General features: G+C 45.5%; 2 protein-coding genes across 8 annotated transcripts in view; one reads left to right on the top strand and one right to left on the bottom strand.

The window, feature by feature from the left end:
- Window positions 1-119: 119 nt before the first annotated feature.
- The window catches only part of LOC127598311 (BTB/POZ domain-containing protein 10-like), an 18,780-nt gene continuing 5,380 nt past the window's right edge, over window positions 120-13,519 (bottom strand). For 2 of the 6 annotated variants that reach the window (XM_052062090.1, XM_052062089.1), the window contains exons 2-9: window positions 12,897-13,141; window positions 10,654-10,978; window positions 9,409-9,511; window positions 8,119-8,239; window positions 5,090-5,287; window positions 3,556-3,666; window positions 1,022-2,212; window positions 120-505 (exon numbers count right to left, since the gene is read on the bottom strand). In XM_052062090.1, the coding sequence (XP_051918050.1) occupies window positions 1,782-2,212; window positions 3,556-3,666; window positions 5,090-5,287; window positions 8,119-8,239; window positions 9,409-9,511; window positions 10,654-10,978; window positions 12,897-13,080 (1,473 nt within the window). In that variant the 5' untranslated portion in view covers window positions 13,081-13,141 and the 3' untranslated portion in view covers window positions 120-505; window positions 1,022-1,781. Of the gene's footprint in view, window positions 506-1,021; window positions 2,213-3,555; window positions 3,667-5,089; window positions 5,288-8,118; window positions 8,240-9,408; window positions 9,512-10,653; window positions 10,979-12,896; window positions 13,142-13,519 lie in introns of those variants that run through there. The other 4 variants (XM_052062092.1, XM_052062093.1, XM_052062094.1 and 1 more) reach the window with 4 other exon arrangements.
- LOC127598312 (uncharacterized) overlaps window positions 6,792-13,519 on the top strand; it is a 27,379-nt gene continuing 20,651 nt past the window's right edge. For both annotated transcript variants that reach the window (XM_052062099.1, XM_052062098.1), the window contains exon 1: window positions 6,792-6,974. The gene's annotated coding sequence lies outside the window, so the exon portion shown is untranslated. The remainder of the gene's footprint in view (window positions 6,975-13,519) is intronic.

The following is a 13,519-nucleotide window of genomic DNA, read 5'->3' as shown; positions in this document are numbered from 1 at the left end:
AGCCTTTTAGTCAGTGTTCTATCCATCCAAAATGTCAAAGCTTTAATTAGAAATGAATACTGTAGCAGGATTTGCACCCATGTATTAATACTATAGAAATAAATTCAATACATCAAAGCTTGTGTGTTGTTTTTCTTTTTTATTATTACATTTAAAAAACAAAAAAACATTGCGTTCAATTTCATCATTGACATCAGCATGTGCTTGTAGCAGTGATCAATATGTGCAATATAGTCATGTCAGTCAAGAGAGAGATCCTTACCTTTCGTATGAAGAGAACCTGCGATGACAATATTTGCTTGGAAGTTGCTCACGAGAATAGAAAGACTGGTTGGTGCAGTGCCATTGCAATTCATAAACACATAAGATGTAAAACATGACATCTAGCGGACCCCTTCAATATGACTTTAAATCAAACCACCCTTTTTTTAGTGACTCTCTCACGCTGATGACTACGAAGAGGCATTGAACTTTCCACAACTAATACTGTATACACGGAGTAGCCCTGCACCATTTAGATCAGGCATGTCCAAAGTCCGGCCCGCGGGCCAAATCCGGCCCGCGGGCCGATTTCATCCGGCCCTCGGCCCCCGTCATAAAATCAGTGCCGTCTGGCCCGCAGGTTGGGCGCAATGGAACACGTGTTGCATTGACTGAGGTCTCGTCGACTGGGGAGTGATGTTTCATAGAGTACTGCTTCCCTCTAGTGGCTAAATGAGTAATAGCATTCACTAAATGAGTAATAGCATTTAGACGCTAGAGGGCATCACTCACGAGTTAACAAGACATCACGCCGTGTTTATATTGACTGATATGTCATATTTCAAATTCCTGTTTCAAATCAACCAAAAGAAATTCTTAAGATTGTTGAAATTCAAATACAAATGGAAATGTGAAACAGACCGGCTTACTAAAATTTGTTGAACAATATTGTTGTTCAATGTAAAGAATGTCAGCCAAGGTCGGCCCCCCGACATTTTACCACATAAAATCTGGCCCCCTTGGCAAAAAGTTTGGACACCCCTGATTTAGATGATTTATACAATACCAAATTAAAAAAATAAATAAAAACGGTGCCAAATATTCTTTCTTTACAATGGGAATAAATAATGCGCGGTTTCAACCGTGCATTATTTCGTGGTGTCAAAACGGTCTGCATCATGATGAGCTGTGTTCAATATTCTGTCTCCGTATGAGGAGTTGTACGCCACCGCAAACTAATGCAAATGAATACCTCTCAAGGCTGCCCATCAAACTGAGCGCGATGATATTTTCGAGACATCCTTTTTTTGAGCCACGTGCTCATCAAGTTGTGGCCTGTCCGTGTACTGTCTCGTATTGACGAGACACTTGGCTTTGGTCTGATGAATAAAACGAAAACGTCATAACAAAGTTGGGCGAGCAGCCCGGTTCATGTGCTGTTTGCCCGTCCACCAGATAAAAAGCTGTAGGCGAGGTGCAACAAGGCAAAGTGGTGTTTTGCCACAAGTGGGGAGAAGAGGCCAGTTTGTGCTTCGCTGTGGCACTGTGCTCCAAAGTGTTGTCCGAAAGCCTCGAAAGGGTGACGTGACTTGGGCTAGATTTGCACTTCAGGCCGGTCAATGACAGAATTTGATATCCATCCCGAGGTTCTTGTTACGAGTACAATCGTTCTCCTCACCGCTAAGGAAATTCAGCAAAGGATATCGAACGAGTGTTGGTAACCTCCAAAGCGAGGACACCCGTGATGCAAATCCAGCCTAAAAGCCACCGTAACTAGTTGTGTAGTGTGCGGCCGGGTGTCATGCAGAAGGCGAGGGCGGGTCAGGGTCCGACTCGCAGCGGTAAGCCGCCGCCTGAGCGTGCGGCAGGTTGCCGGGCGCAACGGCGAAAGCGGGCAGGTTCTGGTTGTCCTGAACCCGCTGAGAGGCCCCGCCCCGAACCGATGGTGGCGGTTGGTTATCGTGCGCGGCTGGCTGCGGGGGTGCGTCCAGTTCGTCCACCTGCGGTGCCGGGGGGTGCATGACCACGAGCTGATCTTGAGGGATGTCGGCGGCTGCAGCGGCCAGGTTGGTGATGGACTTGGACTTGACGCACTGAAAGTCCACGTGGCGGCTTTTCCCTTCTTCCTTTTCCCACGACATGCGGATGAAAGGACGCTGGACGTAGTTGTAGATGACCTCTGGACGACCTCCGGGCCGCCGCTTGACCTTTTCCTTATAAGTAGGATAGCCTGGACAAGGGATTATAAGAGTTTGGGATAGGAACAGGACTATGTTTTTATTTTGATTTTATTTTATTTTTTTTAATTCAAGGAGTTTAAATGTGTTTTTAGAGTGTTGGCATTTTAGATATTTCAAATATGCTTTATTTTAGCTTGGCTTTGATTTTTTTGAGTGTTTGTTGACATAATTCACCAAAATTTCTATTTCAATTAAGGAGCTTTCATGAACTATAATAACCACAGCGTGGAGCAGAGGAAGTCCAAACATTTTGGGACATAAAGGCTAGATAATCTCCCAAAATATCTCCTAAACCAGGGGTCGGGAACCTTTTTGACCTAAGAGAGCCATGGAAGCAAAATATTTGGAAATCTATTTCAGTGAGAGCCATATATAACTATTTTAAAAGTGAATTCAACAAAATGTCTGTGTAATAAGCCAATGAATGTATTTTTTTTTAAAATAATGTCACCATTCATGTGTTTTCCATTCCTCACGATTGCTAGCAAAACAAGCGGAATTATAGTCATTTTACCGGGTCCATTCGCGGCGTTGCTGCGGGCTGGCTTGCAGCCTGCTCAGCAGCTTGCACGCTTCCTTTCTGCTGTCCTCCGCAGGGTATTTTGATGCGAACGTAGCATGGCGCGTGTCAAAGTGCCGCATTACATTTGACCGTTTCATCAATGCTGTTTTGGTATTTGCAAATCAGACACACCGCAGAACCTGTTCTCTCCACAAAGACGAAACCATTCGTCCTGAACTCTACCATACTTGTCATCTTTTTTTCTTTTCGCCATCTTATTCGCCGAAGGATTAGCTTTGAGCTAATGACTGAGCGGGCTGATTCAAAAGGGGGCGTTTACCCAGCAACGTCGGCCAGTATCATCCAATTAAAATGACTCCTGCCGCCAACTGCAGCCCTGAACAGGACATGAGCAGTGAAAAAAAAATCCATGGATGGATTAAACAAGCGGGAATATTTTGTTTCATCTGCGAGCCAGATGCAATCATCAAAAGAGCCACATATGGCTCGCGAGCCATCGGTTTGCGACCCCTGTCCACAATGGTATGCTGCGGTGGTCTCAATAGATCGTAAGTCGTGGGAAGAGTACCGTTACATAACCGTAAATTTGTCGCTCGGTTCCACACGATCTGAAAGCAAAGAATGGGCCTCCTGTATTTCACTTCACTGCTTTTTTCCCCCCAGCTCATTTTGTTTTCCGTCATGAAAGTCCTACATATGTTTTCCCATGTTCACATCTCCTTGGCTCTGTAAATCCCCGCATGTGATGTTATTAAAGACAGCTCTGATGCATGTAAAAATAAATATTTGACAATGGCAGTCCAAGCATACCTTCTATTCCCAGTCGGATCTTCTTCAGTCCTCTGTCCTTCAACACCGACTTGGCCACGTCGCGGTTTTCAATGTATTTGAAGAAGCGGTATAGTTTGGTGCTGTAGATAACTGTTAACGCACAAAGAAACATTTGACAACTTAACGTCGCTTTAGCCGTCGGTTGACATCACGTCAGCACAACTTGAAAGACTGACGAGTAAATATAGTGGGTAAGTACTAGAAACTCTCATGTTGGCTCCCAGACTTGCACATCATATCCATGATATCATGGAAAATGACTCTTAAGTGCTATAACATTTCCTTTCGCATTCAGATGATTAGCAAAGGCTAAAAAAGAAGCAGGTTCCCTTCTTTGAAGACTTGTGTACTTTCAATCGTTTCACTGCTGACGCAACCAGTGACGAGCAAGTTTTCAAAGTTTTGAGTTGTTTGGTGTCAAAAAATTGGCCCACTGAACATTTGTTTAGCGGAAAATGTGCGCCACTTTGCACTAGATGGAGTTGCTATGATAGCAAAATGAGCTTTTGCTGCTTTCCGAAAGCCCTCCATGTGCGGGTGATACGTCAAATAAAAAGGAGGAAGTTTATTATTCGATATTTCAGCAAGGGTCAAATTCATTGCAATGCTAACAGGACGAGCTCGCCCATGAATAAAGGCAAATGCAAAAAAGGCACACAAACAAAAGTACCATATTTTCCGCACTAAAAGATTGGATTATGAGGCGCACCTTCAACGAATGGCTATTTTGTCTTTTTTTTTTTCATACATTGGACGCTTTGCATTATGAGGCGCAATCTACAATGCCTCCACTAGGTGATGCTACACTACTTCCGTTCAACTTGAGAGGCGTTCATGACCGCCTGTGAAAAACGTAAATAAAACTATGAAAATTGAAAATAATGCATCAAAACAGAAAATCAAGCGAGGACATCACAAAATAAATTCTATAGGGGGGGGGGGGGGTATAGAATTTATTTTGTGATGTCCTCGCTTGATTTTCTTTGTGGTTTCATTAAAGTAATACTTAATTTACGTTTTTCGGAGGTGGCCATTAACGCCTCTCGAGTGGAACGGAACGTACTGTTCCCTGACAACATAAGCTGCCCACTGTAGTAACCGCTGTCCCTTCAAAGGGTTAATATGACCACTTCATATATTTGATAAATGTGTTTCCACAATGTTTTCATTTTTATTCACATAGACATTGCGATGAGTTATTGCGAAATATCCCGATAATATTGCATCGCAGGAGCGGCTGCGATTCCCGCCCGTTGTTTGCAAACCAGCCTGCGAAAACCGACAAGCACGAGCAGGCACCGAGTGCCACTCAAAAATGTGGACACACCTTTTAAACAGCATGAAAAAAAGTCCGCCCAGACTTCATCAAAGGGCGGTTTTACAAAAGACCAGCAAGTGCAAGCAGCTGAAGTACAAGTACAAGACTGGCCTGGCTTTATAAATAAACGAACAAATTTTTGCTTGGATGTCGGTGTATATTCGCGTTTGTCCCTTGTATTATTCAAAGTCTTACTCTGAGAGTACTCCTCTCCCATCTGCGGAGGGTACTCTTCATCCCAGTCCACCACGTCGTCATCGGTCAGCACCACAACGTGGCACTCTCTCTCGCCGCTCTGTGCGCTGGCCACCATCAGCGGCAGCACCATCTCCTCCAGGTAACACTCAAACTGACGCCTGGCCCCGTCGTTTGACAGCTCATGCATCAGGGCACCTGCAGGGACAGGAAGGGGGAAGTGACATCTTCCCAAAAAAAAAAAAAAAAAAACGAAACTCGCCACAAATGAGACTGATTCGCAGTCGAGCACCCTGCAACCCTACCTACACATAAGGGACAGACGACAGTTGTGGGTCTTTTGATATCCGAATTTGGCAAGTAATCATGAACAGGAAATGTCCGTCCGGCGTTCAAAAACTTTGGAATTTACCGCCGCAACTTCCATTTTGAAACCGATCCGAGACTTCTCTAGGTGTTATTTATTTAGTATTCTCAACAGGGCGGTGAAAGGTGCAACGATTATGTAGACCAGGCATGTCCAAAGTCCGGCCCGGGGGCCAAATCTGGCCCGCGGTCGAATTTCATCCGGCCGTCGGCCCCCGTCATAAAATCAGTGCCGTCTGGCCCGCAGGTTGGGCGCAATGGAACACGTGTTGCATGGACTGAGGTCTCGTAGACTGGTGAGTGATGTTTCATAGAGTACTGCTTCCCTCTAGTGGCTAAATGAGTAATAGCATTCACTAAATGAGTAATAGCATTTAGACACTAGAGGGCATCACTCACGAGTTAACAAGACATCACTCCATGTTTATATTGACTGATATGTCATATTTCAAATTCCTGTTTCAAATCAACCAAAAGAAATTCTTAAGATTGTTGAAATTCAAATAAAAATGGAAATGTGAAACAGATCGGCTTACTAAAATTTGTTGAACAATATTGTTGTTCAATGTAAAGAATGTCAGCCAAGGTCGGCCCCCCGACATTTTACCACATAAAATCTGGCCCCCTTGGCAAAAAGTTTGGACACCCCTGCTTTAAACCATTTCGGCTTACTACAGTGTGATCAGGTTATTGGTACATGAAAGGGGTTAAAAGATAATATTCCAATGAATGAGGGGAGTTGTATTCGTTGTTATACAGTCGTATGGGGCATAAAATTGAGAAGAAGGCGGAACGCGTGTAAGGGCGGATTTTTGGGAACGACGAGCTGGAACAAAGTGCGTGTGGGTCCTAGTGTGCACGGTGAGCGGGGAGTGAAGATAACTTATGTTGGGAGCGTAGACGGCGCAAGTAGAAATGTTTGCGTCGGCGGCGCACCGACGGGCAAGAGCGTCATGGGTTAAATATTCTTTGTGGAAATATTGGAAAAGTGCTGTTGGCCTGATGGCGATGATCTGTTTGCGCATCATTTTGGAAACAAATCAGATTGGAACTTTAAATCATCAAAACACTATTCAGTCATTGCCATTGTGGCACATTATGCACATTTTTTTCCCCCCTCATCAAAATGGAACAATTTCACTTCAATTTCCAGACAAATGCATTGAAATGCATCACCGTTTTGGTGCAAATTCTTCAATATTGTACATTATTTTCCGTGTTTCTGATGCGTGCCGGTAGTCTTATGAAGACAAAACTTTGTACCACATTGCCTCTCGTAGTTGTGTTTTTAATTGACTGGGGTCAAGTTCGTTTTGTTAATCGTTCCGTAATGTTACAGCTGCAGCGCTTGTGAAAGACCGACGGAAATAATGATATTTGGTATCGGATTGGATTGAAAGATGCGTCATCTCTTTTTAAGTGAGAACATGTTGTGACCGTTGCCCATTTGGAACCTCACCTGGATGAACACGGCCAAATAAGAATACTTGGGTAAATATTCGCATGACAACCGCCTCTGGTAAGTTCATTCATTCATTCATCTTCCTAATCGCTTGATCCTCACTAGGGTCGCGGGGGTTGCTGGAGCCTATCCCAGCTGTCTTCGGGCAGCAGGCGGGGGACACCCTGAATCGGTTGCCAGCCAATCGCAGGGCACACAGAGACGAACAAACATCCGAGCTCACAATCACACCTGGGGACAATTTGGAGTGTTCAATCAGCCTGCCATGCATGTTTTTGGAATGTGGGAGGAAACCGGAGCACCCGGAGAAAACCCACGCAGGCCCGGGGAGAACATGCAAACTCCACACAGGGAGGCCGGATCTGGAATCGAACCCGGTACCTCTGCACTGTGAAGCCGACGTGCTAACCACTGGACTAACGGGCCGCCCCCTAGGGACAATTTAGAGCGTCAAATCAGCCTGCCATGCATGTTTTTGGAATGTGGGAGGAAACCGGAGCACCCGGAGAAAACCCACGCAGGCCCGGGGAGAACGTGCAAACTCCACACAGGGAGGCCGGAGCTGGAATCGAACCCGGTACCTCTGCACTGTGAAGCCCACGTGCTAACCACTGGACTACCGGGCCGCCTCTGGTAAGTTCTGACACTTTATTATTCATCTCTGCGTACATAAAGATGTTTTCCGACGTTTTCGACGTCATGCGACTCACTGCAATACTAATGAGCAGAAACCATTTCAACACCATTCGGGTGTTTTGAGAATCACGCCCGCTCATGTGGGTTGGCGTTGGGGTTTAATAAAACACTGTAACGTCTTCTTCCCGGCTAATCGTGACCTAGTTAGACGCCCGCGCACGCAGACGCACGGGAGAAGCCATGAGTCGAGGCTACCCCTCCCACACACTCCCAAACGAGCAGGCACAATATTAAAAGTCCAACGCAAAACATGAGTGCGCGGAGAACTGCAATCAACACAGTGCATGACATATGAACCTGCGGGTATAAAGGACAGTGTTTGTGGTCGTTTACAAACCCTCACGTGACCACGGAAACCTTGAGTGTCGAGTCCGATTAAAACTAGGGTAAGTCAACTGCGTGCGTCCAAAATCGCGATAACACTCGCCAAAAGCGGCACGTCAACAAGAGCAAGTTGTACGTTAGCGGGCGTGCAGCAGCTCGGCGCGCCGGGGCAAGTACTCACTGAGGTCTCTGCACTTGATGGTGCTGTAGTTGAAGGAGATACACAGGTAGTCGCATGCCTCCCTCAGCTCAGGGATGGAAATGCCGTCGGGGCAGCGGATTATCCCCGATTTGTAGTAATCCTGCCATTTTCAGCGTCGTGCACACAAGTGAATAAGTGAGCAGGGAGCCGCGCGTTCACACACAGACACACATGGAGGATGGGAAACAAGACGCCATTATTGATGCTGGCTGCTTCACTCGCCGAGGCAGCGGGGAGGGAGCGAGAAGAATGTGTGTGGGAAATAGATGGGGGGGGGGGGGGGGGAGTAGGGGGAGTGAATTGCTGAGCCACGAAAAAAATCCGGCAGCATCATAGGCACCGAAGGGAGAGTCTGAGGGTGGGAGTATCATCGGGGGGAGGCGGAGAAAAGCTGCTGTCGTCACACTCGGTGCTCTACTTTCCCACCTCATGTCAGAGCAAAGGCTCGAGGCTCCATTGGAAACCATCTCGATGACATTTCCTCATTCGCGAGATTGTCGTCTTAAGATACGCCTGTTGCGAAAGCAGATGATGCTTGGCCTTTCTTTTTGAGCTCCCGCATTAATAGCCATAAAATGATGGTCATTTAACAACTGGTAAGTTACCCTTTTCGAAAAAAATCCATGAAAAAAAAAATGAATGAGTGCAATTTTTTTTTTCTTCCCCCTCCTGTCACCCATAAATAAATAGCTTTGGCAATGGGACTCTTGCACTTCTCCTTGGAGACTAGAATAGAAGAGCAACCAGTGTCAATCTGTAAAGTACAGCACTAATATTAGTCATTCTTTGCTGAGAATAAAGAATTTATGCCCCTGAGACATATTTACATGCGTTTCTGCACTATTTGTGTTCAGATATGCATTGCTTAAAGGCTAACAACACCACACCAACCCAGATGCTCACTGTTAGCCCCTGTGCCAATGGTGTTGTTCATGCGAACAACAAGCGAAATGAGTTAGAGAGCTGGAGCTGCTGAAACAAGCAAAAAAATAAAATAAAATATAAATAAATAAAAAATAAAAAACTGACCCATGTGTCGAACTATTTGAAACAGAGGCATATAAATGTCGCACCCTTATGATTTATGCATTTGCATTTAAAATGTCGTTAAAAGCTCCTGTAAGTGTAACGCAACAGTACATAATCACTAAATTAATAAAACAGGAAAGAGCAACACGAGTTTGAAAGGGATAATAGGAACAGTGAAAAAAGGACGGCAAGGAAATGCATCCAGAAGACAAAGTGTGAAACTGTCAAGATAGTTCTTACCAAAATTGCTCGAAAGACAGTGGAGCTGATACCATCCGCTACCTCAAATTCTCCTTTTTCGTTGGGTCGGGTGAAATTGTTGTCCCGCCCTGAACCAAACATCCTGAAAACAGATGAAAATATATGTGACTCTACACACCCTGGACAAAATTTTTGGGGTACTCCTCTGTTGACGAACGAAAAACCCACAATAGCCCACTTCAATAACTATAATAATCAAAAAGAACTAATCATGGGCGGCCCGGTAGTCCAGTGGTTAGCACGTGGGCTTCACAGTGCAGAGGTACCGGGTTCGATTCCAGCTCCGGCCTCCCTGTGTGGAGTTTGCATGTTCTCCCCGTGCCTGCGTGGGTTTTCTCTGGGTGCTCCGGTTTCCAAAAACATGCATGGCAGGCTGATTGAACACTCTAAATCAGGCATGTCCAAAGTCCGGCCCGCGGTCGAATTTCATCCGGCCCTCGGCCCCTGTCATAAAATCAGTGCCGTCTGGCCAGCAGGTTGGGCGCAATGGAACACGTGTTGCATTGACTGAGGTCTCGTAGACTGGGGAGTGATGTTTCATAGAGTACTGCTTCCCTCTAGTGGCTAAATGAGTAATAGCATTCACTAAATGAGTAATAGCATTTAGACACTAGAGGGCATCACTCACGAGTTAACAAGACATCACTCCGTGTTTATATTGACTGATATGTCATATTTCAAATTCCTGTTTCAAATCAACCAAAAGAAATTCTTAAGATTGTTGAAATTAAAATAAAAATGGAAATGTGAAACAGACTGGCTTACTAAAATTTGTTGAACAATATTGTTGTTCAATGTAAAGAATGTCAGCCAAGGTCGGCCCCCCGACATTTTACCACATAAAATCTGGCCCCCTTGGCAAAAAGTTTGGACACCCCTGCTCTAAATTGTCCCTAGGTGTGAGTGTGAGTGTGAGTGCGTATGGTTGTTCGTTTCTGTGTGCCCCGCGATTGGCTGGCAACCGATTCAGGGTGTCCCCCGCCTACTGCCCGAAGACAGCTGGGATAGGCTCCAGCACCCCCCGCGACCCTAGTGAGGATCAAGCGGCTCGGAAGATGAATGAATGAATGAATGAACTAATCATTGGCCATTTAACACAGGTCCAGCAAAAGATCCCCAAACAAACATGACCTACCTCGGATAACCGTCCTGTTCCATGAATGACTACCATAGCGTTGAATTCAAGTTTCTCAAGTGTGAGACAGTTCACCTCTTTGTTCTTACCTGCCGAGCATGGTGTTGGGTTGAGCGGTGAAGATGGCCGGATCCACCACAAATCTTGTATTGTCCACAATAAGAGTCACTCGCTCTCCGACTCGCAGACTTCCGCCACGCTGGAACTCTTTACTGCTGAGGTCATACACATAGATCATATCACATGGTCCTTTGCCAAGGGTCTTGGGGTGGTGGTCACCAAGAGCAGTACCAAAGGACCGAGGCGGGTGTCCCGCAAACAGAGCTCCCCCTACGTTTGAACAGGGAAGCGAAACCCGGGGGGGACGTGGACTGGAGGATCTGGAGGAGGAGCCGCCGTCACCACGTTCTCGGTCTGAGGGGAAAAGAATGGCACAAGGATTTTGTCAACTTGTTTGTTTTGTGTAATACATTTCCAACAACAAGTATGGTGGGACCTGGAAATACATTTGAGATATCCTTTTAATTGTCCCGCAATGGGGAAGTTACAATCTGACTTCAGAAAGGAAAACGCTGGGTAGGGAGAGGGAAAAAAAAAAAAAAACGCTCGAACTATCCTCTTCTGAGGATAATTTAAGTCCAGGATAAAAAAAAAAGACCCTAGCACATAAATAAGCATATGACAGTTACAACAAGTCACAAGACATAACATGTAATAAGGGGGAGGATGAATGGGAAGGGGGTGGGGGGGGGGGTGATTTGGACTTTTGAGTTCTTGCATCACAACAGATATCTTACACATATCCTTATCAGGTTTCAGCGAGACTAAAGTAAAGTTGTCAAATTTGACGTACGACATGCATGTGGAGACGTTCGTTCATTCTGCCTCACCGCCTCTGCTGTGACTTTGAAAAAAGTGGGAACGACATTTTCCCCCGCCGACCGAGACCGCTTCAAAGTTCTGACTAGTCAAGAATTAGTTCTTGATACTTCATGATAAAAAAAAATAAAATATGATGTATCGAAAAAAAGAAAGAACTGCCAAATTAGGGACTGGAGGGCAAAACAAAAGCATCATTTTGTGTACCCGGAAAGATCGTTCACATTTCATCTTTCTTGCAGTCCATATGATAAAATCCGCACATTGCCGTTCATATTATTGGATGCAACTAGACACTACTCAGAACTGGCCATTTGAGGGCAACCAGAACGACAATGCGACCCACGATGAAAATGAGCTTGACTGCGTTAAAAAGAAAAATGGGATGCGTACTAAAGCTCCTGTCCTGGCTAATCAATATAATGTGAAAGTGAGCTGTGTTTTGTCTTCAGCCCTTTTACGCCGCATACTGAAGCTCGGATTTTTTTCTGACTAAATTCTTACCGTATTTTCACGACTATAAGGCGCCATTAAAAGTCTTAAATTTTCTCCAAAATGGACAGGACGCCTTATGGTGCGGAGCGTTCTTTGTATGCGCTGAGTTCCAAAATCTGACTGACAGCCGACACGCTGTTTATATAGAGAAAAGGCGGAAGTGACTGTGGCCAGGCATGCGGGAAAGAAGTCGGCCAATCAGGGAAGGGTGGGCGTGTATATATACATATATGGAGAGAGAGAGAGAGAGAGAGAGAGAGAGAGAGAGAGAGAGAGAGAGAGAGAGAGAGAGAGAGAGAGCCATACGAGAGAAAATGTTGTCTTTGCTGCTCCTTCTTTCCGCTCTGCAATGCGTAGCAACTCACACTAGCATGTGATGCGTTCAATGACAATTGGGATGTGCAGTCCTCCGTTTCTGGTACAGAGCATGAGGACTTTGATGGATTTCTGGGTGAGGATTGATCGAAAAACGTGAGAACATTGTACGATGGCTAAATAAAATACACCCGAACTCAGTTCTGCTTTCGTTGCCTTTTTAAAAACGTGTTTTTAGCTTGTATCTGTATGTCTTGGCATGCTACCGTATGCTTCAAGCTAACGTGTTAGCGTGCGCGCATGCATGCCGTATGTTTAAGCTGGCGTATGTTTTACCACTGTAAAACTGCGGCCATTAGTACGGTGCGTCCTGTGTATGTGTAAAATACAGAAATGTCACCCATTAATGAGACTGCGGCCATTAGTACGGTGCGTCGAATAGTCGTGAAAAAATAATTACATACCAAATCGCAATTGCAATATTGAAGGTGAAAAAAATATGGCATTTGGATAATTTTTCTAAAATCATTCAGCCCAAATACACAAGAAGCATAATCAGGGGTGTATGACGGCGTGTTGAACTGCACTACTTGATTGAAAATCGGATTTTTAAAAATCGAGCTCTTCTTTCTGATCTCCTCACCATGCTGCCGAGTGGGCGACGTTACATTCCGGATGCAGGGCGTCAGCTGGCTCTCTCCTCTCTCGTGTGACGAATCACGAGAACGGTCACTGGAGCGCCGTCGCTGCTGCTCCCAGTAGTATTCACTTCCTCCCCTCACCCCGCCGCTGGCGTCACTGGGGGCTGCAGCCCCGTACAGACTCATGGTCTCGGCCCACCTCTGCTGATGCTGCTCCTCGCAGTCCAACACTGACACACCACACTGCCTGTTACGAAGAAAGCAAAACATGCAGATCTAAACAGAGGTCCATTTTTGAAAGTGTTGTGTGGCCATGTGATGGTCTGCCTGCACTTCGTCTGGCCAACCATGGAGCGCTCCTGCTTCTCCTGCCTACCTGGTGTCACATCTGATAACATTTAACACTGAGGTGGAGAAGGTACACTGGGGTGGTGAGGATGATTATTGCATCGTTTCCTTTCAAAGACAAGACACATGGCATGAAAATTAACGCTGAGGCAAATATTTTTTTTCGTCACTCTATAGTTGTCCAGCTTCACATATGACTGGCATGCTGGAACTTTTGTCGGTTGAGTTTTGGGCTCAACATTTAACAATTTTAAACGCAATTGAAAATTTTGCATCC

This window comes from Hippocampus zosterae, chromosome 3 (genome assembly GCF_025434085.1).
Source record: "Hippocampus zosterae strain Florida chromosome 3, ASM2543408v3, whole genome shotgun sequence".
Classification (NCBI taxonomy): Eukaryota; Metazoa; Chordata; class Actinopteri; order Syngnathiformes; family Syngnathidae; genus Hippocampus; species Hippocampus zosterae.
Note: the sequence above shows the minus strand (reverse complement) of the source record. Positions and strands in the feature narration are given on the sequence as shown.